Here is a 23,898-nt window from a genome sequence, read left to right on the forward strand (position 1 = left end):
AGTTTGAAGCCAGCAATATATAAAAGACAATCATCATGACTGCATTTCTCAGGGTACAGTTTAAGCTGCTATAACAAAAAAACCTCCCAACAGAGCGGCTTAAAGAAGACAAGGTGTATTTCTGTCTCACATCCAGATGTGAACGGTTCGAATCTACCATCTCCCACACATCCAGGATTGCAGCCACATTTCTGTCAATACTTCCGGTCGGGTGGAGAGGAAAAAAAGACGTACAGGACACATGGCATAACCTTCAAGGAGATGGTAATACAAACTGCACTCACCACTTCCATTCATACCCTTTTCCTCCAGATGTAATTACGGGACCACATCTTGTTGCCGGGGACACTGAGAGATGTGGACTTCAGCTGGGTATGCGTGGGGTTGGCTACAAATCTTGGAGCTCTGTTCTTGAAATGGAGAATGGCTACTGAGGGATAGTCAGCAGCATTTCCCAGATAGACTAAATTAGGTTTATGCAGAAATAAACCTGACTTCCCTAATTCATTGTTAAGTGAACATTTGTTTTTTTTTTTTGTTTAGTTGTTAAGTCATGTCTGACTCTTTTGCGACCCCATGGGCTGTAGCCTGCAAGGCTCCTCTGTCCACAGGATTTCCCAGGCAAGAATATTGGAGTGGGTTGCCATTTCCTTCTCCAAGGGGTCTTCTTAACCCAGGGATTGAACCTGTGTCTTCTACATTACAGGCAGATTCTTTACTGCTGAGCCGCCAGGGAAGCCCCAAGTGAACATCAGGGAATGTATTAATATTATTTGCAGTATCTCCATAGATACATAAGAAAAAAAAAAGCACTCAAAACGAAACACTTATGATCAAGATAAAGCTGCTGTTACTAAGAATAGCAAGGAACTTTAACTGATAATAATATATGATAATAATAATAATATCTGCCAAGAAGTGCCTGCATCATGTTCAGTGGTGAAATACTAGAAGCATTCTTTTTAAAATCAGAAATAAGCAAAGATGCCTGCCATCACTAATTTTATTCAACCCAAGGAATTATGTTATAAAAATGGGGAAGGAAGAAATAAAACTGTCATTCTTCACAGATAAGACTGTCTACAATAAGACTCGTTAGTAACAAACTCTCCATAAATTATAATAAGAATTTCCATCCAGGTTGCCATATATATAAGTGCAATCTACAATGTTTGACATTTTTCTATGTATAAGCAACAAACAGAAAATGACATTTTAAAAAGTGTTAGCTATAATGACACTGAAAGTAATAAGGTATCAAGGGATAAATCTTACTTTAAAAGTGCATGACATTTCTTGGGAGAAATTATAAAATTTTATTGAAAGCTATAAAGAAGAAATATGACATATTAATGGTAGGAAGATTGAAGGATGTTACCAAGATGTCAATTCTCTCCAAATTCTTCTATAAATTGAACAGAATTCTAATCAAAATCCTGTCATAGTTTTTCTTGGAACTTGACAAGCTGATTCTAAAATTTCTGTGAAAGAGCAAATGGTTAGTGACAACTGTAACAACTTTGAAAAAGTTTGAGAGGAGACTTTGCCCTTCTGAATGTAATGACCTAACACAGAATTTCAGTAATTAAGGTAGCGTGCTGCTGGCTCCAGGGTGGATACACAGACCAATAGATGGAGAAGCTAGGAACAGACTCACGCACTCACAGACACCCTTGCTGTGGACAGCTCGGCTGCAGCTCACTGGGGACAAGATAGGCAGTTATCCTCATTAATGGTGCTGCTGGGATGTCCCTGGTGGTCCAGTGGTTAAGACTCTGCCTGCCAATGCAGGAGACACGGGTTTGATCCCCGGTCTAGGAAGATCGCACGTGCTGCAGAGCAACTAATCCCAGGCACCATGGCTACTGAAGCCTGTGCTCCGCGACAAGTGAAGCCACCGCAATGAGAAGCAAAGGACAGCAGCACCCACTTGCCACAACCAGAGAAGGTCCCAGCAATGAAGACCCAGTGCAGCCAAAAAATGGAAACAAATAATTAAAAATGGTGCTGGGGCTTCTCTTGGGGCTCAGTGGTTAAGACTCCACCAGTCAATGCACGAGACGCAGGTTCGATCCCTGTTTGGGGAAGATCCCACTTGCTGCTGGGCAAATAAGCCCGTGCATCACTACTACTGAGCCTGTGCCCTAGGGCCCAGGAGTGCAACTCCTGAGCCCAAAGTGCCACAGTTACTGAAACCTGTGTGCTCTAGAGCTGGTGCTCCGAAATAAGAGAAACCACGGCAAGAAGAAGCCTGTGCACCACAGCTAGAGAGTAGCCCTTGTTCTCCACAACTAGAGAAAAACCTGTGCAGCAAGAAAGACCCAGTGCAACCAAAAATAAATAAACAAAATTTTAAAAATTGTTTTAAAAGTGGTCTGGAGTAATTGGTCATGGAGATGGTGAAATTAAATCCTTAATCTCATGAAAACTGAAGAAATCTTATTTTACTACAGCCTAAAATCCATCCCAAATGTTTAAGGACCTAAATGTAGGAAACAAAACTTTAGAAGCTTTAGAAGAAAATGCTGTAGAATGTCTTTATGAAATTGGGAATAGAGCAGAACTTCGTAAGCAAAACTCACTCCAGAAGCACAAGTTATTAGGAAAGAAATTTAAATCAGACTACATCCAAGTGAAAATTTTATGTATTAAATGTCACAACTGATTATAAGACATGTCTAAGGGGACTGGAAGAAAGATTTGTAATGCATATAGTAAATTTAAGTTTGAAAATCAGAATATATAAAGAACTTTGCCAAATAAGTATCCGAGAGTAGAGATGTGGACAAGAGATATGGCAAGATAATTTATGGAACAGGAATCATCAGTGTCTGATAAAGATGTTCAACCTCACTAGAAACAAGTTAATATAAATTAAAACTGCAACGAGATGCCAATTCACACCCATGAAGTCGGCAAAAGAATAAAAAGTCTTACAAGGCCAAATGCGGGCGAGGGTGTGGACCATGAGGATCCCTGAAAAATGATTTCTCACTTTGCATTCAGGTGAAAGATGTAGGTGCCTGACAGCTCTGCTGTCCCTCTTCTAGAGAAACCTCATCCGTCAGCTTCAGGTGTCCATAAACATCCACAGCAGAACCATTTGTAAAGCAAACATCGCAAGCCTCATGCATATCCAGTCACAGGAGATGGGATAAATGCACTTTGATGCAGTCATATCACACGATATTACACACAAGCAAAGATAACTGAACAAGAGCTATAGGTTAAGCATTTTCCAGCACACTGCTGGGTGGAGGTGATGCTTCCGGAATGCTAAGGCCTGCGGTTGGGAGAGGGAGCTGACCTGAGCAGCCCCTGGATTAAAAACTAGGACCTCTGTGAGCAAGATCTAGGGAGGTGAGTTGGATTGAAAATGAGGAAGGGTTTTCTAACAGGCCCGGCTGCCCAAGAATGGAAGAGACTGTCCCCTAAGGGAATGAGATCTCCATCATCAGAGGTATGTGAGTTGGACTGGGCAGCTGCTTCGTGGGCCGAGCCTTGGACACAAGAAGTTCAGAGGCAGGGCTGGATACAGATGGCCTCTATGATCCCTCTGCGCGTGCCCAGAGGCCCCGTGCTTCTGTGAGTCAGTGAGCTTGCACAGTGTGGTTAAGAGAGGACCGAATGAATAATCAAACCGTGACACATCCCTGGATGGAACTGCTCACTAACGGAAGGGGATGGACCGTGGGCATACAACAGCACGGATGGAGCTCAAAAACACGCCGAGGGAAAGAAACTGTGTGCAAGAGGCTGGATACTGTGATTCCATTTATGTGAAACACTAGAAAATGCATGGTAATCTCTAATGATAGAAAGCAGATCAGATCTTCTGTGTGGGGGGTACGGGGGTGGGGGAATGGATGTGCAGGGGTGAGAGGAAACCTTCCACAGGAATGGGAAAGTTCTCTGATGTTTGTTGTCTCGACTGTGGTAGAGATTTCATGCATGTATGTATTGGGTTGGCCAAAAAGTTCATTTGGGTTTTCTGTAAGATGTTATGGAAAAACTTGAATGATCTTTTGGGCCAACCCAGTATCTGTGAAAATGAATGGAACTGAACACTTTAAATGGATTCAGTTAATGTATGTAAACTATGTCTCAATATAGATAATTAAAAACAAAAGAGAAAAAGTGAAGAGGCCTGGACAGAAGGCCAGTGCTGCTTATCTTGGTCTTGATCACATGCACAGGAGCTTCAGATGCCCCATCTATAAAACGAGAGTGTGCTTCCAGTGTAATGGTTACAAGTGCATCGAGTCACCCTGGACAAATTTATGAACCACTCTGGGCCTCAGTTTTCTCATCTGTAAAGTGGGGGAACAATAGAGACACCACCAGCCAGGTTTAGAGCAGTGGTCACCTCATTGGAGGCCCACAGAGACTGCTACTGCCCTTCTTGCTTTGCAGACACCGGGTGGTGGTCAACCAGGCTGCCTTACTCCCCCCATTTATTCTCCTTCTATCCCTGCCCTGTACTCACAGCCATAGGGCCACCTGCAGATTGGGGCCATCCCAAGAGGTTCTGTGGTCCTCAGGCCTCTGAGTCACTCTCGTTACAGGTTATAGGTTCCTCAGGAGCAGCTTCTCATCTTCCTGGTTTTGTATCCACTGCAGTGCCAAGCCCAGAGCTAGGTATTCAAGTGGCATATAATGGATGCTTGCAGAATGAAGGAGGGATCTGGGTGGCCCTAAGTCAGGGAAGATTTTGCTTGTGTTGTCCTGGAGATCGGCTTTCTCAACCTGGAGGGCAGGTACAAATTTATGGCCATCATGGCCATGTACAGTTGAGTAGATTATTCACTGCACAAGGAAGTTCCACCCCAGGGGACAAATGGGGGATAAAACACAGTACATATATCCTCTCCAAGTCACATGGCCATCTTCATTGGCTGTGTCTTCCCAAAGAGGTGCATTCTTCTTTTTTCTTTTTAAATAAACATTTTATTTTGGAATAAATTTAGATTTACCGAAGAATTGCAAGGACAGTGAGAGAATTCACCATATCCTTCAACAAGTTTTCCCTTATGTTCACAGCGTTTATATAACCACAGAACTTAACCTTGGTATAATACTATTATTTAATTTCAAATTTGTCTTGGAGTTTACTGCCTTTTCCATTAATACCTTTTTTTCCCCTTTGTTTCAGGATCCAGTCCAGGATCTGATACTGCACTTAGTACATTGTTTTCGTTAGATTAACACAGAGATTACCCTATGGGATCCCAGTGGTTGGGAAAAGAATGTGGATTTAGGGGGAGTAGCCAGAACAAAGTCCTTACGTGGCCTGTGAGGAGCCCAGCCTGGGTCGTGGGGGGACCCTTGACCTTCCTGACTCCGGCTGGGCGCCATTAAGTCTTTGCAGTGTCTCCACTCAGCCCATGCAAAAGCACAGAGAAAAGACATCAGAGTTGGTTGGCGAGTTTTAATCATTGGCTGGCCAAGTTTTTTTAGAGCAGGTCCTCAGGGAGGACCTTTCCCTTTCTGTGGAAGCCGTTTTTGGCAACCCTGTAGCTTGCGTGGAAGGTTCAGGAAGGTTCAGCTCCTTGTGTCTGTTGGCGGGAGGGGGGGTCGTTGACCCAGTACCTGGGGTTCCACACTCTCTGGCTGGTGTCCTGGTTTGTCCTGAGTGACCAGTGAGCGACTCTGCCCATTGCCTCCCTCCCCTTGTCCCTAGAGCCGGAAGGGTGCTGGGTGTGGGGAGCACTAGCAATGAGAGTAACAGCTAGGTGAACTTGGAGTTCCCTGCGGAAAACCAGTGCCACTGGGATCCTGAGTCTCCTGGAGGCAGAGCGGGCTCACTCCGCTGCCCTACCCAGCTGCAGAACTCAAGTTTTGTCCCCCAGACAGCAGCTGGGGTGACAGAGGAGCTTAAAGTCACCTGGCCCTGGGTTTGACTTCGGGTTGGGCAATCTTAGTGAATCAACCGAAGTCTCAGATCTTCAGTTTCAGCATTGTTTAAACGGGCCACAGCTCCTGAGCCAGGGCGCCTGTCCTCAGGGCTCCCTCCAGCAAAGGGCCTGGCAGCAAAGGTGTGGCATTAGTGGTCACTTCTCTTCTGTTTCCCCTTCTCCATCAGCTGACCCCCACCTCTCTTCCTACCTCATCATATTTTCCCCATCCTTGCACACTCAGGGGGTTCCACACTGGCCCCTGCTCATGGAATTCTTCCTGTCTTGCCTAGGCAGTCCCCTCTGGAGTGCCCTTTCTCTGACACCAGCTTTAACGTACCTGCTTAAATGCCACCTTGAAGGTCCCAGCTCACCCTCTATGTGACTCTGAGATCCCCTCCCTCCCAATCCTCTGTGCCCCCATTACTTCCTGCTTTGTTTGGTGGACGCCTGTGATGAAGCTGTATCTTCCTGCTCACACCCTGGACTCACCAGTACTAGCTCCTGTTCCTGGGACACAGTAGATGCTCATTAAATGCTTATTGCTTAGAACTGAGGTGAACTCCACTCTTGGAAGCCTCAGGTTCTTAGAGAACAGTCATGCCCGTGGAAGTATGTCTCCAGCCCCGAAGGTCCCCGGATCTCCTGCTGGTGCCTCAGGACAGCGATACCCGCCAGGGCCCAGCCCAGCACCTGAGGGCCACCCCACCCTCGAGCCGTTCTGCCAGACCGCATGCTCCGCCTTCTGCAAACGGCCGTGGGGGCAGCAGCTTGGGTAAGTTCCCCTTCCGCTTCCTCCTGCCTCCTGTCCCGCTGCTGCTGCTCCCCGCTCAGGACGCCTCCCCACCTCTCCACACGCCGGGCGCCTGCAGAAAGGCTCGGGCTCTGAGCTGTCACCACTACCAGCCCCCAGGCCTCGGACACCATGCAGGCCATCAAGTGTGTGGTGGTGGGAGATGGGTAGGTATCTGGCTGGACTTGCTCACAGCTCCCTCCGGGGGTAGCCCTGGGGCCCTCCCACACTGGAGTCCCTGGGGAAGCCCCCTGCCTGCAGACGGAGGGGGTCCCTAGGAGGCAGCCAGAGGAACCGCTCCCTTTTTCTCCCAGGGCCCAGAGGGAACCCCAGGGATGGGCTGCACACAGCTTCACTCTCTCTGCCCCACTCACCCCGGAAACTGCCTGGGTAGAGAGTAAAAGCCTGCGCTTAGGGGTACCTGGGGCCTCTCGCCTGCACCCTGAGAGCTGGGGCTGGTCTCCTATGAGCCTCCGGTCTCCAAATCTGTGGCTGCCGGTGGGGGGTGGGTCCCCAGGCTGGCCTGGGCTCTAGTCCCTGACTTGCTCTGCTGTGTGGCCTTGCGTAAGTCACAATGCCTCTCTGAACCAAAGCTTGGCCATCTGGGAAGAGGCCCACACCCTCAGGGTTGATGTCGGGTCGCTGGAGCTATTTTGAGTGGTTGTCCTGCATGTAAGTGTGCTCTGTAAAGTTCGCCTTCTAAGTCTCAGCCTGCATGGCTGGGGAGGTGGTGTGGGGGATGCAGATGAGGAGCAGAGGGGGAGGGGCGTGAGAGACAGAGGAGGGAAGGAGGAGGGCGGGGTGGGGGTGGCTGTGGGGGTCGCCCAGGCTGGGACTGAAGGCCCTTCTCAGCGGTGGGATCTCTGTGACTCCTGCTTGTCATGTGCCCTTACAGGCCTCAGTTTCCTCATCTGTAAAATGACAGGTTTGATACCCCATCTCTTGGGCCTGCCAGCAACACTGCCTCAGGGTCCAACACACAGGCACTGCCTGAGGTTTTCTGTAGGACCAACCCCAACGTATTCCAGCATGTTCTAGCTGGCAGGCCTCTGCTCCAGGCCTCCCATCCTACAGAGGGGCAGCCTGAGGCCTTAAGAGACTCGACTTTCCTGTTCAGGGGAGGGTAGGGGGGGGTGCTGGTGTATCACAGGGGTGGAGTGGGGAGAGTGGGGGTGGGGGCTGGTTTATCAGGCAGCCCTTAGCTGATTGTGATACACGGCTCCTGCCCGTTATCTGCCCGCCTGTCCAGCCCTGCTCACTTCTGCTTTGGATCTGATCTGAGGAGGGGAGGGCGGAAGCCGAGGGCAATGTTCCAGTCTCTCAGAGGTACCTTGCTGGCAGGCGGGGGTGGGAGGGGATGGGGAGAGAAGAGGGTGGGCGGCCCCCGTCAGAGCCGGAAGTGACGAAACCAACGGGGGCAGGGAAAGGCCTGGGGGCTACCTGTGGCCCCCACCCCCTCCCAGCCCAGCAGACTCGGGGCGCAGACAGCACCAGTCATGGCCCTCACTACTGACTTAGTGCTTGCCGTGTGCAGGCCCTGGGCTTCGTCATGCTCCTCTGTTTTATCCTCCCAGCAACCCTCATATTAGGCCCGTCTTACAGGTGGGAAAACTGTAGCTCAAAGAAGTTAAGTCATTTGCTTAAGAGCTCATGGGATCTGAGTCCCCCACATCTGGCGACTGCTATGCTGTGCCAAGACTGTGCTTCAGCCTTTTACCGGCTTCACCTAATTTACCTCTCTGTCCTTCCTGTGACGATGGACTCATCTCATCCCTGTTTTCTGAACGGGGAAGCTACGGGGAGGTTTGTGTGGCTTGCCTGAGAGCGCACCCCTGCTGGGTGGGTGATGAAGGATCTGGATCCCAGGGCAGTAATGGCAGAGCCCTGGTCAAGCTTCTGGAGCCTCCCGGGGACCCCCTGCTCTTAAGCCTCTGTTTCACATCAGAGTCACCTGGGAAAGCCTGTTACAAATCCCCAGATCCACGCCACACTCATGATTCAGAATCTCGGGTAAGACCCCGAAGTCTGTCCTTTAACAGACATCTCAGGTGCTGATACAGAGATTCTCAGATGGGGACACTGAGGCCGTGGAGGTAGGGCTTGGGTCTACCCTGAGGGTTGGTCTAGGGGACCGCACGGGTCCTCAGAAAACCTCCCCGGGTCTCGGGCAGGGCCCCTGACTGCTGTCCTCTTGAACTTCCTGTCTTTCAGAGCCGTGGGCAAGACCTGCCTGCTCATCAGCTACACCACCAACGCCTTCCCTGGAGAGTACATCCCCACCGTGTGAGTTCTGCGTGTGGGTGGGACGCTCAGAGGCTGGGGAGACACGCATCGATCACCAGGCTCATCCCCCTTTCAGGCACTTCCTGTGTGCCAGGCACTTGGGGGTCAGGCTCCAGGCAGTCTCAGGCCGGCAGAGCTGCCTGCTGATCCAGAGGGGGAGGTAGCCAGCTGCGCCAGGATGAGCGCCCCGGGCTCCCAGAGGGGAGGGAGGTGCAGGAGGCAAGCCAGGGAACAGGGGCCTTCAGGCAGGGAGACGTGGAGAGCTGGCCTGAGCAGAGTTGGGTGGAAGGGGACTGGGACAGAGGAGTGGAGTGGGTGCAGGAGGAGGGCCTTGACACTAGGAGACTGGAGACATCAGGGCACACGCGTGTGCAGGGGGAGAGGACGGTGCCACCGCAGGCCAATCAGGACCCACCCCCGTGTTGGATGTGGAGCAGGGGGATGGCTGTCCTGATGTGCAGGTATGGAGGAGTATGTGGGGTGAACGGAAGCACCAGCCCCTCTCTCCTTGTTGCTCGGCGGCCCCACCCCTCCCACGACAGCCCCCCAGCTCTACAGCACAATACCCAGGGCTCTGCGTGGCCTTCTCCAACCTTCCCTTCTGGCTTCACCACCCAGTACTTCGCTTCTTGTTCTGTTTCTGGCCGCCTGGTCACCGACCACACCCTGGACGTTCCTACGTCAGGATCTTTGCTCCAGCTGCTCGTTCTGCCCCAAGTGCTTTTCCTTCCTGTGCCCGTGCGTCTAAGACCTCCAGGCCAGCTCCAGCATCCCTCCTCCAGAAAGCCTTTTCTGACATAGCCTGAAGGGGTCTCTCACTCCCTAGACAGACTTTATCTGATCTTTTCCATGACCAAGAGTCTACAGAGGGTGGGGGGCCATGTCCAGTTCTTTAAGGGTCTTAGGGTCTTACGTGCAGTATAATCTACACATTGTCTTAGAAACGATGTATATATCTTGAGTTGACCTGAATTGAACTTTACAGAGAGGCCCTAGGAGAATGGATCACAGCTACCATCTCTCAAAGGCCTACTGGGTGCCGGTCCCTGGAAATGTCACACATGTGACCTCATTTGATGCTCATGGGAGGAGTTGGGATTATTTTAGTCCCGCAGTGTCCGTGGGGGGAGCTGAGGCTCACAGAAGCTAAGGGACCAGTCCCCCAGGGTCACCAGGTGGGCTATATCTCTCTATTTCTCCCTGGCACAAGGGGCCAGGCTCCAGTTGCCTCAGGGGCCCCCACCCAGGCAGGAGGATGGCAGCTAGGAGAAGGCAGAGAAACCTGGGTAGGAAAACTGGGAAAGCAATTTCTAGCCTGGCTCTGTTTCCAACTCCCCATAAGGGCACCAGTGGCCCTCTTCGCATCAGCCTGTATCTGCCCACTCACATCCAACACCAAACGTTTGTCAGCGCCTCCTGGTGCTGAGGGGTGGTGGGCTCTGGCCCTGGCAGGGAGGCAGGTGTAACCTTAGGCCAACCAGCTCCTGCAGAAGGTTATCGTCACCAGGACGGTCACTGGCACCACCTACTCTCCTGCCTCTGCCTGTCACAGCTGGGCTGAAGGGCCCACTTGCTCAAAGACCTTAGACCAAACGCTTCCCCTTTCTGAGCCTCAGTTTCTCTTTAAGAAATGGGGCGGGGCTGGGAGGTGCCAAGTTCCTTGCCCAGGCATCTTCCCTGTGCAGGGAGATGGGAGGTGAGTTCTCTGACGCAAGGTGGGGGGACCAGCGGAGGCCAAGGAAGGGCCAGGTGCTCTCAGCAACCCCTGGTGGCCCCGAGCAGATTCGGTGGTCCTGGACAGCTTTATAGGACAGACAGGATGGATCAGACAGGGTTTACCTTCCCAGGAGTCAGGAGCTGGGTCAGAGATCAGGGCCCGCTCCCAGGTGGGCCATCCAGGCAGGCTCACAGCATCCCACACAGGAGGCTCCTGCACTTCATTTAATGCTCGGAGGCCCCCATCCCCAAATTCTTAATGTTTGAACAAGGGGCCCCATGTTTTCATTTTGTGTTGGGCCCTGCATGGTATGTAGCCAGACCTGCACCCCACCCTCTTTGTCTTCCATATGGAGTCATTTGGCTCTGGACAAGCCCCTAGGGGCTCCTGCTTCGAAGCCTGCACTCCTGTGACAGAGAGGGGAAAATAAGCCCCCCTGAGCCCTTGACACTGGAGGGTGGGGACAGTTGGGGAGAGTAGAGTTGGGGAAAACAGGCAGCCTGAGATCTCCGGCAGAGAGATAAAGGTCAGGAGGGCTCTGGGGCTCAGGGTGGCAGGGTTTGCTGGGGCCAAAGGCCTGTACCACCGGAACCAGATCAGATGAGAGAGCGAGCGAGGTCAGCTTGCTGCCTGGGGTTGGGGGTAAGAGCTCGAAGTCAAAGCCATGTCTCACAGACAGGGAGACTGAAGCCTGCTCTGTGCAGACTCAGGTGCTGGGCGTGGGAAATACAAAAACAAGGTAGAAAGACCCTGCTCTGGGGATCTCCCCCTTACCCTCTCCTTATGACCATTCTCAAAGGGAAGCCCAGGTGAGCTTTCAAATGCAAAATTTAGATAGAGGAATACCTTGCTGAAATTCTCCTCTCAAAACCCATTTCCTACCCACTCCGTTTTGATCCTTGGGGACCAGACATGCCAGCCTCCCCCAGGCCTCTGCACCCGCTGCTTCCCATCACTCAGTTCCCTGCTGAAGTAGCCCATCCCTGACCCCTGTCTAAACAATCCCTCCCTCCACCCAGGCCCCCTCCTTCCCTCCACACCCTGCTTGATGGTCTCCGTAGCCCATCCTGATCTGACTTCTCCTGCTGGGATGTCAGCACTGGTGAAGACAGGGCCCTGGGCCATCTAGTTCCCTAGACCGGCTGCTAGAACAGAGTTGAGCACCTCGCTGGCTCTCTGTAGTGACTGGACCACCCTGGCAGGCAGAGAGGGTGTGCTCTGGTCTGCCCTGAGAAGGTGCTGGAACTCAGCCACCACCAGGGAGCTCAGCTCTGCGGGGCTTCTCTCTGGGAAGAACACAGGGAGTTAATTTGGGTCAGATGGGTCAGTATTTGGTTTTCACTTTCGTTTGTACACTGGCAATCCAGCCTGGATTCCCATAGACAGGATGGCGCGCAGCCTCCCTAGTGGAGATACCAGGGGTCCTGCCAGGTTTTCCCACCTGGCCTCGCAACTCCCCCTTGCCCCACACTGCTGTCACCAGGTGTGTTAATCCCTCCCTGTGTCGAGCTGGCTCAAGCCTCCTCACTGCTCCTACACAGTTTCTGTCCCCTCCCATCCCATCTGGGACACCCATGCCTCCGTGTCTGCTCCAACCACCCGCCTCTCTCACTGGCGGTTCTGTCTTCCAGCTTCCCCTCTGACCCTTCTCCAAGATATGCCCACCCAGTGACCAAGAGAACCTTTTCCAAATGCAAAGCTGAGCACATCACCCCCACCTGGTGAAGGCCTTCGGTGGCTCCCTGTTGTGTCAAGGACCGGGCCGCGAATCCTCACAGTGGTCCATGCCTGGCCTGACATATCAGTGCTCCCTGGTCCCCAAATCGGCAGCCATGCGTGCCCCGTGGTCTTTGTGTTCTGTGAGTCCACCTTCCTTCCCCTGGAGGCTTGGGTGGTGGTCAAGTGATGCCCAGGGCTGAGAGTCATTTCATCTGTCCCATGCCCCTCCTCCTCTCCATGGTGGAGGGCAGCAGAGCTGGGTGTGCAGCCTAGTGGTGCAGAAAGAGGCCACACAGATTCTGGGTAAAGGTACACCAGCTGTGTGACCGTGGGCAGGTTACTCCTGGGCTCTGAATCCCAGACACAATGTAGAATCCACTTCCTGGCTCCACTGAATGATCTAAGTATAAAGGACCCGGGTGCTCAGCAAGCATGGACTCCCTGCCCTCTGCACAGGCCCGGGTCCGCCCCACGTGCTGTGCTGTGCTTAGTCGCTCAGTCGTGTCCGACTCTTTGTGACTCCGTGGACTATAGCCTGCCAAGCTCCTCTGTCCATGGAATTCTCCAGGCAAAAATGCTGGAGTGGGTTGCCATGCCCTCCTCCAGGGGATCTTCCTGACCCAGGGATCGAACCCATGTCTACTGCACTGCAGGCAGATTCTTTACCGTCTGAGCCACCAGGGAAGCCCAAGAATACTGGAGTGGGTAGCCTTTCCCTTCTCCAGGGGATCTTCCCAACCCAGGGATGGAACCCACATCTCCCAGACTGCAGGCAGATTCTTCACCATCTGAGTCACTAGGGAGCCCCTGCACCTGAGCTCAAACTTCACTGAGCCTCCAGCCATGAACTCGCAGTGATGCTTACACCACAGGCTTTTCTGAACTGGGTAACAGGATCTAGTCCTGGCTCTGCCACCAACTGACTGTGAAATCTTAGGCAAGTCCCCTCCTATTTGTGAGCCTCAGTTTCCTCATCTGAAAGATAAGAGTGAGGGTTGGCCACAGTGGTGGTGTAGGTTCCGTTGGTCCTGGCTGCCTGTGGGTCTCTGGAGTGGGGGACTCAGGGGTTGTGGATCACTGTCTCTGCAGGAATCCCTCAGGCTCTGGGGAGGGGCCAGTGAGGGGGGTGTTTCGGGATGAGGTTGCTCCGCTTCTCAGCATCTCCCCATGGGATGGCTTGAAGGTCCTCTGTGCCTGGATCCTCTTAGTGGCCCTAAGAGATGGGGCTTTTTTTTCCCATAGTGAAGAAAGTGAGGCTCAGAGAAGCTGGGTTACTCACCTGGGGTCACATAGCCAGGACAAGGCTTCACAAGGAACTTTCTGCTCTCTCCCCACTCTGGGGGGGTGTCCCCAGGCAAATCCACCCTCCCATGGAGCATTAGTCTACTTTATCTCGCTTACAAATGAGTGCTCAGAAGGAGACCAGATCAAATCCCAGCTCCTGTGCTCCTGAGCTGGCTGGCTTTGGAAAAGTTATTTGACTTCTTGGGGCCTTGATTTCCTCAACTGTCTAAAGGGAATAATTTGAGGTTCTTTTGTCTTGGGTCACATGGGACTTCAAAACCTAAGATATGAAGGTCCCTAGCCCTCTGCCTGGCCCCAGAGCAAGTGCTTGGTCTTGTGACAGGTCCTACCAATCAGCTCTTTCCCCATCACCATGGCCTCTGAGATCCTAGAGCTGGTTCAGAGAAGATAGATATCTTTGGCTCAAGGAATCTTGGGGGACTTCTTGGTGTCAGAATTTCAGACTAGAGATTAGAGGAGATAATGTCCCTGTATCCTAAGCTCGTACCAAAGGAGTGTTTCTGGCCGAAGCCAAAGAAAACACGGGGACTTCTCTTCCCATCGTGCCCTGTGGTGTCTCCCTGAATGTGCCTTTGGCCTGAAATCCCGTGGCAGTATGGGTGGTACCCAGAGCAGACAGAGGGCAACTGTTGCTGTTGTCATTTAGCCGCTCAGTCGTGTCTGACTCCTTTGCGACCCGGTGGACTGTAGCCTGCCAGGCTCCTCTGTCCATGGGATTTCCCAGGCAAGAATACTGGAATGCATTGCCATTTCCTTCTCCAGGAGATCTTCCCAAACCAGGGACTGAACCTGGGTCTCCTGCATTGGCAGGATTCTTTACCACTGAGCCACTATGTGCCAAATGCGATGCTGGCCTCAGTGCAGTGAGGAGCAAGCCAAGCCTGATGCCTTTGGGTGCTGAGTTCACCACAGACTACTGAGTGGGGGTGGGGTGGGGGCCCTGACCTGGCTGGGGCTCAGGGAAGGCTTCCTGGAGGAGGTGACCTTGAGATGGGGCTGGAAAGAGGATGAGTAAGAGCCAGCCTGGCACCAGGAAAGAAGAGCAGGAAGCCAGGGGAAGGGCATTTGCAGGAACTTCTCAGGCAGGAGGGAGCAGGGCCCCTCCTGAGGAGGGGAAGGCTGGACAAGCACGGGGTATTAAATGCATCAAGTGGCCCACTCTTTTGGTGGAGGGTGTCCATCACAAGACGGATGCCTCTGAGTTGCTCTGAAGCACTAGGGCTTCTGCAACCTGTTACTGAGCAATGTTTTGGGAGGGCTTCATGGAGGAGGTGGCATCCCAAGTGCTTTGGTTCAGTTTCACTCTGTTCTACCTACAGTCACTAGGCGCCAGTCCTGAGACTTCAGAGATAAAGAGACATGGGCCCTGCCCCCACGGAGCCCACAGCTACATGGCAGGAGAGACACATTAATGCCAGCTCATAGTCTAGGCAAAGCAGTTGCCGGAGGGAGGGGATGACAAACTCTTTCCAGGTGAGGGACAGGGAAGAAGGTGGCTGGGATGTTTCCCCACAGAGGAGGAACTGCCTGGGCAGGGTTTTGAAGCATGAATGGGAGACAGGGTGATGAGGGCACAGAAGAACATTCCCAAGAGAGGCACGTGCAGACAGGAGCGCAGGCTGGACAGTGCGGCAGACCATGTGGTCTGGGAGGGAGGATGCACCTTCAACAAGGAGAGGGTGGGAGGGCATTCCAGGCAGGGGGCACAGCGTGAACAGACTCAAGGAGGCAGGAAGCCTGAGCCTTGCCAGAAACGGAAACGGCTTGGCTGATGTGTGAAGGGAGGAGTAGGGGGAGAAGCTGGAGGAGCCAGGGGTCTCAGTGGGCCAGGTCAGGGGACAGGAAGCAGGACCTGTGTGGGTGACCTCAATGCAGAGAGAGAAGGTGGTGGTCCCTCGCCCGCAGGGAAGCTGCGGAAGCAGCTGTGGCACCCGGTAGTGAACACTGGATGTGGAATCAGAACCGGCTTCACACCTGGTTGGGTCACTTGCTCACTGGCTGTGTGACCTAGGGTCAGTCACTCTACCTCTCTGATCCCAGTTTCTTTTTGCACAGCATTAGGCCAGCTGCTGCCTCTCAGGAATGTGTGTAGCGAGAAATACTATTGAACTGAACCTTAAAAAAAAATCTGGAAGCTCGTGTGACTGTCCCAGAGGCCTCTCTGGTGTCGGCAGCGAGATTTTAGCATGTACACATCCTTCAGCATGTGCCTTTCCAGTGTGTGCCAATGGCATTTCCTGAAATCTCCGGTGACTGGCAGCGTTTGGGGTGGGCTGGAAGGCCAGTGAATTAATACCCCAGGATATCCCTCTGCCAGTGCGAGATGGAGAAGGCAGATAAATACCCCAGCTCTCTGCCTTCTCAGGGGGATGCCCTGAGCTCAGAGGCCCCAGCAAGATGGAGTCCCAGTTCCACTTAGCCCGCCAGTAACACCTCAATAGCTTCTGCCCCCTCCCTTGGCTCCTGGGATCACTTCCCAAGTATACTTTCATCTCAGGGTTTGCTTCTGGGGTGACCCAAACTAAGATGGTAATGAGCATTCATTCAACAAATAATGGGTACCCGCAGGACTTCCCTGGGGGTCCAGTGATAAAGACTTTGCCTTCCAATGCAGGGGGTGTGGGTTTGATCACTGGTTGGGGAACTAAGATCCCACAAGGCTCTAGGCCAAAAAACCTGTATAAGACAGAAGCAATACTGTTAACAGATTCAATAAAGACTTTAAACATGGTCCACATAAAAAAATAACTTAAAAAAAATTGGTTGACCAGCTGCAGCGTTTAGCCTCAGAGGTGGGTAAAGTTTATTCTGATTGTGCATTCAAGAGAACGTTATACAGTCTTGAAAAATCATCTTTTCAAAGGATGCGTGCTGTGTGCTGGGCTTAGTCGCTCAGTCGTGTCCACCTCTTTGGGACCCCATGGACTGTAGCCTGCCAGGCTCCTCTGTCTGTGGGATTCTCCAGGCAAGAATACCAGAGTGGGTGGCCCTGCCCTCCTCCAGGGGATCTTCCCAATCCAGGGATGGAACCCAGTTCTCCTCCATTGCAGGCAGATTCTTTACCAGCTGAACCATGAGGGAAGCCTAAGAATACTGGAGTGGACAGTCTATCCCTTCTCCAGAGGATCTTCCTGACCCAGGAAGGATAGACAGGGCAGAAAAAGAGTAGAGACAATGTTTTCTTCTTTATGCTCTCCTGCTTAAATGCATTTTTAAAATATAATAGGTTGGCATTAAAAAATTAAAAATTAACCCCAACTGCAGAGTGCAGTGTGACGTGGGTCCCATTGTAGTCCCTGTCTGGGTCTTGGCCTCTGTCATGGAACCAGGGGCTGCAAGTCCCCAGACTCTGGGGCTGGAGACTGACCCTCTGTCTTGCTTGTTGCCACAGGTTTGACAACTATTCAGCCAATGTGATGGTGGACAGCAAGCCCGTGAACCTGGGGCTGTGGGACACGGCCGGACAGGAAGACTACGACCGCCTCCGGCCACTCTCCTACCCTCAGACGGTACACCGCCTGCCCCTCCTCATGGTCCTGGCCTTCACATCCCTGTTTCCTCCGCCTGGAATGCCAGCTCAGCCTGGTGAACCCTGACCCTCCCCTTAAGGCCCAGCTCAAGGAGTCCCCGCCCTCCATCCATCTCTGTCATCACTGTGCCTTCCCCGTCTTCCCGTAGGCTCTGGCTCCACCTGGTGCCCAGTGGGTGCGGCAGGCAGACCCCGGACAGGGATCCAAAGGAAGCTCAGGATGACCAGCCCCCGGGGGGGGGGGGGGGGGGCGTGGCAGGGGGAGGGGAGATGGGGGCACGCCGGCAGGTGGCTCTGTGGCTTCTCGGCTCTCCCTCCAGGGTGGCAGAGAAAGGTCTGGGACCAGCAAACCAACAGAGGGGTAGTGAGGGCATGGATTCTGGAATCCCAGGTGGCACACCCTTTAATCCTTGTAAACCTCACCTTCTCTGTCTGTAGAATGGGGTAGCAGCAGCATCGCTACAGTGTGATGTGAGGATTGCCCTCTTAGAACAGACCCTGGCCTTTAGGAAGTGTCAGATAAACAAGCAGCAGCCTGATATAGAGAAAGGAAACCCTGCTCTGCCAGATCCTAAAAGCCCAGCATTCCCTGGGCTGCTCCAGCCCTCAGTGACTACCCAGGTGTGGAGGGCCCAGGTTGGATGCCTCCAGGCCTCCTCTCACCAGTAACCCTTGCTTGATTCCCCAGGATGTCTTCCTCATCTGCTTCTCCCTTGTCAGCCCAGCCTCCTATGAGAACGTCCGGGCCAAGGTGAGTGGGACGGAGCGGGACCTTAGGGGTTAGGGCAGGCGACCCTGAAGAGGGGAGCATGAAAGGGAGGGACTGGAGACTTTGGCCTGTCCCTGGGCAGCAGAGGATGTGGGCAGAGAGGGTTCCCAGTGCCAACCACGGCTGGTGGGCGGGGATGGGGGGGAACTCAGGTCTCAGAGACATTTGGGATAGTTAGTTTACTCTCTGACCTTGTCCTCTCTCCTTTCCGCACACCCTCATGCCCCCTTCTTATCTTCTCCCAACCTGGGGCCCCTCATCTCCCCCGACTCCTTGCATGGCCTTCTGCTCTCGCCTGCCGGCCAAGTGGTTCCCCGAGGTGCGGCATCACTGTCCGAGCACACCCATCATCCTGGTGGGCACCAAGTTGGACCTGAGGGACGACAAGGACACCATCGAGAAGCTGAAGGAGAAGAAGCTGGCGCCCATCACCTACCCGCAGGGCCTGGCACTGGCCAAGGAAATTGGTAGGGGTTTGGGCTCAGAGAGGGGAACTCCGACACAGCCTCATGGTGACCGCGAACATAGCCTCCAGGGCCAGACTGTGCATTCCAGCCCTGGCTGTGCCGCATACTAGCTGTGTGACCCAGGACGAGTCACTTAGCCTCTCTGTACCTGTGTTTCCTTATCAGTGAAATATGGCAATAGAAGTGGTTCTGAGTGGTTAGGCAAATTCAGTGAATTCACACCCATGAAGCGCCTAGAGAAGCACTGTGCATGGGAAGCACTCCATGTTAACCATTATTAGTATTTGTAGAATCCATAAGCAGATACTGACATGACAGACGGAAGCAGGGTTGGAGTTGGGGGTGCTGTGGTTTCTCAGAGGATGAGCAGTCAACTCAAGCTTGGGTTTTCTGGGAAGGCTTCCTGGAGGAGTTGTTTCAGCGTGGGTTTGAAGGGTGACGCCTTCCCTTCTGCCTCCTTCTCACGCCCCATTCCCCACCCTCCTGGCTTCTCAGCCCAGCTCCTCTTTGCTTCCTGGTCACTGGGCCAGAGAAGTGAAGTGACTTCTCAGGGTCACACAACTGGTAGGTGGCAGAAGCAGGATTTGAAGACAGGACCACACGGCACTGGCGTGGGGGCCTCCTCGTGGCGGCCCAGGGCTGCCTGCACCAGCTATGACTGGTGTGTCTGGCCTCTTCCCTGGTGTCCAGGCCCTGACCTGCCTGCCGCCTGGAGACAGGGCACTTGCCCAAGAGCCTGGGACCACCAGCAGGGTTTGGCCACTATGAATTGCAATCCAGTTGCCCAGGACTCTCTGTGTCACCACAGGGTCCCACAGACCCAGGGTTTGGCCCCTGAACTAGTGGGGCCTCCTCCAGCCCCTCCCTCCCTCAACCCTAACCCTCTTCCTTCCGCCGGAACTGGGAGGGCTCTGGGGACTCACATCTCTCCACAGGAAGAGAAACCGCAGCCTCCACCTCCCCTTTCTCATGACTTGCCCAGTGACATGGCCATCTTTCCCAGGGGGCCTCTGCTGCCGCTTAAACACTGGGTCCTATGTCCCATCCTGGGGGCTCTGACTCCCAGGCTCTCTGATCCTTCCTCACGGATACTGGGGATTGACCCTGCCTTCTCTTCTTTCTGATCAGCCTGCCCCCGGACTCCTTCCACCCAAGACAGTGCCTCTGAGCCTGAGAACCTTTCCATTTTAAAGCAGAGGCTTTGGGATAAGATAGGGTCTGGAAACCTGGATTCCAGTACTAGCTCCGGCACTATCTGTGTGACCTCAGGCTAGGGGTTCCCCTTCTCTGGACCTCAGTTTTTCCATCTGTACAAGCCAACCTGCACACTCCCTAAAGGTCCTTTCTCTGCCAGAAGGAGATGACTTAGGGGTCCTGCCTTGGCCTCTAGCCAGTTTTTCTTGGAGCTAACCCCAGATGAAAGTGGGGCAGGGGCAGTGACTAATGACTTTGAACTTGCCTCAGACCGGCCCAGGCCAAGGCAGAGGCCTGGGGGGCCTTCAGGGCTGATGAGACAGTGGTGGCCTCTGTCCACTGGCCCAGTGTGCCGACTTGTGCTGCAGCTGCCAATTCTGGCTGACGCGGACTGAGCACTTCCTGGGTGCCTGGCCTGTGCATTCTCCTGCTTCATCATCATAGCAACTGTGAAGGAGGGACTCTCATCACCCCACTTTATAGAGGATGAAACTGAGGCTCAGGTAGAAGTCAAGGGCTCAAGGTCACCCAGCTGGGATGTGGCAGAGCTAAGACTGGAACCCGGGCTGCATGGCTCCCTCAGTCATGATCAACATGGTCTACTGCCCCCACAGGTGGGACACTGGGGTGCAGAGCGAGGCCAGGCCCCCCAGTCAGGACTCTCTCTAGATACTCCTAGCCAAGAAGTAGGAGGCTGGCAGGTGCCAGGGAGGACACAGTTGGTGGGTGTGAAAGGAAGAAGTGGACATTGGCCACAGTCCCTCACAGTCCCTTGCAAGGAGACAATGGCCAAATGCCCAGGGAGACTCTTCTGGGCTCAGAGGGTTATGTGAGACTCCCAGAACTAAGTCATGGTGTTCCGTGCCTGCCAGCCTTGCCCTGGGACCACTGCCCATGCTCCCTGCTGGGACAATGCTCCCATATGCAAGGGTGATGGGAGAGTCCAGAGTGTGACTTTAGACAAATGACATCCTCTCTGAGCTTCACTTTCCTTGTTCCTGCCCCATCCTTTCTTTCCCTCGTCCTGGGTTGCCCCTCCTGAGATCCTGGCTCCCCTCTCCAAGCTGTGTGTCTCTGGACCTGGGGCGTCCCCTCTCTGGGCCCGTTTCCTCACCCAGGAAGTGGGGACTCACAGAATTTCTTCACAGGGTTGTCGGAAGCACCCAGCTCAGCGCCTGGCAGGGAGCAGGTGCCGATCAGTGTCAGCCTGCTTCCTTCCTCACAGAGTGGGCTCTAGGGAGGAGGCAAAGTTCCCCGCTCCCGCCCCTCTCCTCCTCTGGTTCCTAAAATCGACCCCCAGGCTTCTCTCAGGGAGAACTTCTCAATTGCTCACTTCAGGGAGACAGCTTGGGTTGTTGTGGACACAGAAACTCACACAGGTTCCTTCCAGAAGGTCATGGAACACTGCCCTGGAAGTGGGGCTCAGCCTGCCTTCCTCACTGTGCCCCGGGCTCCAGCCCTGAGTGGTCACATGGGAGAAGGACAGTCCCCTCACAGGTGAACAAGGCTCCCCATTTCTCATTCTTCTTGCTGAGAGTTCTCAGCAGCCCCTGGGGGGTGAGAAATGTCTAGTGTGTGACTTTGGACTAGTGACTTTTCTGAGCCTCAGCTTTCTCATGTGAAATGGGGTGATCCGAAGGACCAGTTAGATGATATTTGGAAGGTCCTGGTGAACAGGCCATGGGTTCTTCAGGCCTCCCACGGGAAGGTGGAGGCAGGTATGTGGCAATCTTCTGAAAGAAAGTGAAGTGCTGAGAGATTTGATCACTGTAGCTTGAGCGCTTTTCTCCCCAAGAAGGTATCAAAATTCCCGCCACCTTCCGTAAATTACGGGCTTATGTGTTCGAGAAAGACAAAAACCTGCTGTCGTGGGTCTTAACCTTTCCCCCTGAATAAAGCTCCTCCTTTCAGATATGAGGAAACTGACGCACAGAGGGGTAAATGTGTGAGGGACACAGCCCGGGGGCCCCCACAGCCTGGTGTGGTTATATGACTTGGGAGGGGGTTTTGCGCAGCCCTGACTTCGGCCTCTGTTCTCTTGCTGCCCTGACCCAGACTCAGTGAAATACTTGGAGTGCTCGGCCCTCACCCAGCGAGGCCTGAAAACTGTCTTTGATGAGGCAATCCGGGCCGTCCTGTGCCCGCAGCCCACACGGCCACACAAGCGCCCCTGCAGCATCCTCTAGGGGTAAGAGTCCCGCCCCCACGGCTTCGTGATACTCCCTGCCCCTTCCCCCACTCCCCACACACAGCAGGCCGTGGCTGGGAGGGAGGCGTTCAGCCACTGCTTGGTAGCCCTAGGTTTCACCAGGAGTGGCATTTAGGCCAGGACAGAAGAGGGACGATTGAAGGGGCCTCAGTTTGCCCATTTGCCTGAGCTGGGCCTGCTCTGTGAGCCCAGTTCCCAGAAAGAAGGTTCAGAGTATCAGAAAAAAATGCCAGGTCACAGGAGCCAAGCGTGGTGTCACTAAGCTCCCAATCTGCCATCCCTGCAGGAGGGCGGAGAGGACCAGGGTGAGGAGAGACTTCAGCTCCTGTCCCTCAAGAGAGCCCAGTTGAGCCAGGGGGACCCAACACTCACATATGGGATAGAGGCAGGGCAGACTCAGCTCTGAGGCTATTAGGGCAGAAGAGGGATGGGTGGGGGTGGGAGGCACCCACAAGGATAGAGAGGACTTGGCGAACCTTGAGCACAAGCTGGGAGCTGGAGGGAGCCGGGAGCCAGGAGAGCTGGGAGCGGACTGTGGATTCTGCTTGGCCCCAAATTCTCACCCCTTGTTTGTCTTCCTTCCAGGACGCACCCAGCCTTCCCAGCCAGATGATTCTGCCTCTCCAAGGCCCACCACCCAATGCCCAGTGGCCCCCCTGGCTGGCCATGCTGTTCCCTTCCTGAGGCGTTTCTTAGCAAGATGCTGCAGAGCTTGGTTGACTGTCTTCTCTGTGCTGAAGGTCCCCCTGGGGGCCCAAAGAGTGTAAATTTGTAGGTGCTGTGCCCCCATCCCCTCATGCTCCAGCCTTCTCAAGGGCCAGAGGGGGGCCCCAGCACCCAATAAGCCACCCCTGCATTTCTGTGGTCAGATGCAACACATGGCGTCATCTACCTGTTTACGCCTCCCCTCACCCCTCAACGCCTGAATCCCCTCTAGGAACTTCAGGCCAGATGGTCGCTGGCCACCACTTATATACCTTCAGAGATGGGTCTCTCATTCCCCCCTGGGACAGTAGTATATACTGCAGTGTTGATGGTCTTGCTTATCTAAGAGTTCTCCTACTGAGCTAAATTAAATGTCTCAGAAAGTTTGTTCCTCTCTGGCCTTAGTCCTCCTTTGGGGACAACATATTACATTCAGATTTTCTAAATCTCCGTGAGTACCTGCCCAGTCAATCAAAAACCAGGGCCCTGCTGACTCCTGCCATCTCTCAAGTCTTTCTGCTCCACTCACAGGACCCTGAGCTGCATTTATCTGTGAGAGTCTTAAAACTTTCAGACCCTGCCAGTCAGGACTTTTGCCATTGCAAATAGAAACCCTGCTTAAGCAGAAAATAAATTTATTGATTCAAGATTGGAAATATCATGACTTCAGGTGCAGCTTGATCAAGGGGGCTCAAATGAAGTCATCAGGGCTCACTTTCCTATACCTTCTGTTGTCTGGTTCATTCTTACGCACAGTGACTCTCAGGGCTTCACCCTTCCAATTTCAAGTTCAGCAAAAAAAGAGCAAGTGTCTTGCCCCGGGCAAAGTTCTAATAAAGGTTTACTCTGATTGGTCCAGCTTAGATCTTGGGCCCCCTCTCAACCAATCACATTTGTCAGGAGAATCCTGTGCTCTGATTGGCCAAACCCAGACTACTTGAAAAGCTAGAGCGTGGAGAGTAGGGTGAAGGTGGGGGGATTTGGTTCTCAAGAAGAGGCAGAGAGCTTTGTCAGAATTTGGGAATATGGGTGTCGAGCAGCCAGAAACCCCAGTCTCCAATATTGGCAGTCCCAGGAAAGTGTCCCAACAGTGTAAGGAACCAATGCCGGACCCAGCAGGCGCTAAGCACAGGCAAGTTTCTTTAAGAGATGGGGCTGCTGTCAGGATTAACGAAGCTCATCCCTAAAGCTCCACTGACGGGTATGGAGCCAATCTCCCCTTAGTGTTTGTTGATTCACGAATGCCGGACTTTCCAATCCTGTAGATGATCGTGCTTCTCTATCTGAGCTTCATCCTTCCATTCAACACAAATT

At 53.3% G+C, this 23,898-nt stretch overlaps 1 protein-coding gene across 1 annotated transcript; it reads left to right on the plus strand.

The window, feature by feature from the left end:
* Positions 1-6,607: 6,607 nt before the first annotated feature.
* Positions 6,608-23,240, plus strand: RAC2 (Rac family small GTPase 2). The gene is made up of 7 exons (XM_043881818.1): positions 6,608-6,854; positions 8,899-8,970; positions 17,103-17,220; positions 17,929-17,991; positions 18,317-18,476; positions 21,726-21,858; positions 22,465-23,240. Exons 1-6 carry the CDS (start codon positions 6,820-6,822, stop codon positions 21,854-21,856), a joined length of 579 nt encoding a protein of 192 aa, XP_043737753.1. The 5' UTR covers positions 6,608-6,819; the 3' UTR covers positions 21,857-21,858; positions 22,465-23,240.
* Positions 23,241-23,898: the final 658 nt, after the last annotated feature.

This window comes from Cervus elaphus, chromosome 22, assembly GCF_910594005.1.
Source record: "Cervus elaphus chromosome 22, mCerEla1.1, whole genome shotgun sequence".
Taxonomy (NCBI): Eukaryota; Metazoa; Chordata; class Mammalia; order Artiodactyla; family Cervidae; genus Cervus; species Cervus elaphus.

Bases quoted from the DNA above. Each gene is read 5' to 3' on its own strand.
- RAC2 (XM_043881818.1), top strand. From the start codon at position 6,820: ATGCAGGCCATCAAGTGTGTGGTGGTGGGAGATGG. The intron at 6,855-8,898 runs GTAGGTATCTGG...CCTGTCTTTCAG, and splicing joins TGTGTGGTGGTGGGAGATGG to AGCCGTGGGCAAGACCTGCC. The intron at 17,992-18,316 runs GTGAGTGGGACG...CTGCCGGCCAAG, and splicing joins ATGAGAACGTCCGGGCCAAG to TGGTTCCCCGAGGTGCGGCA.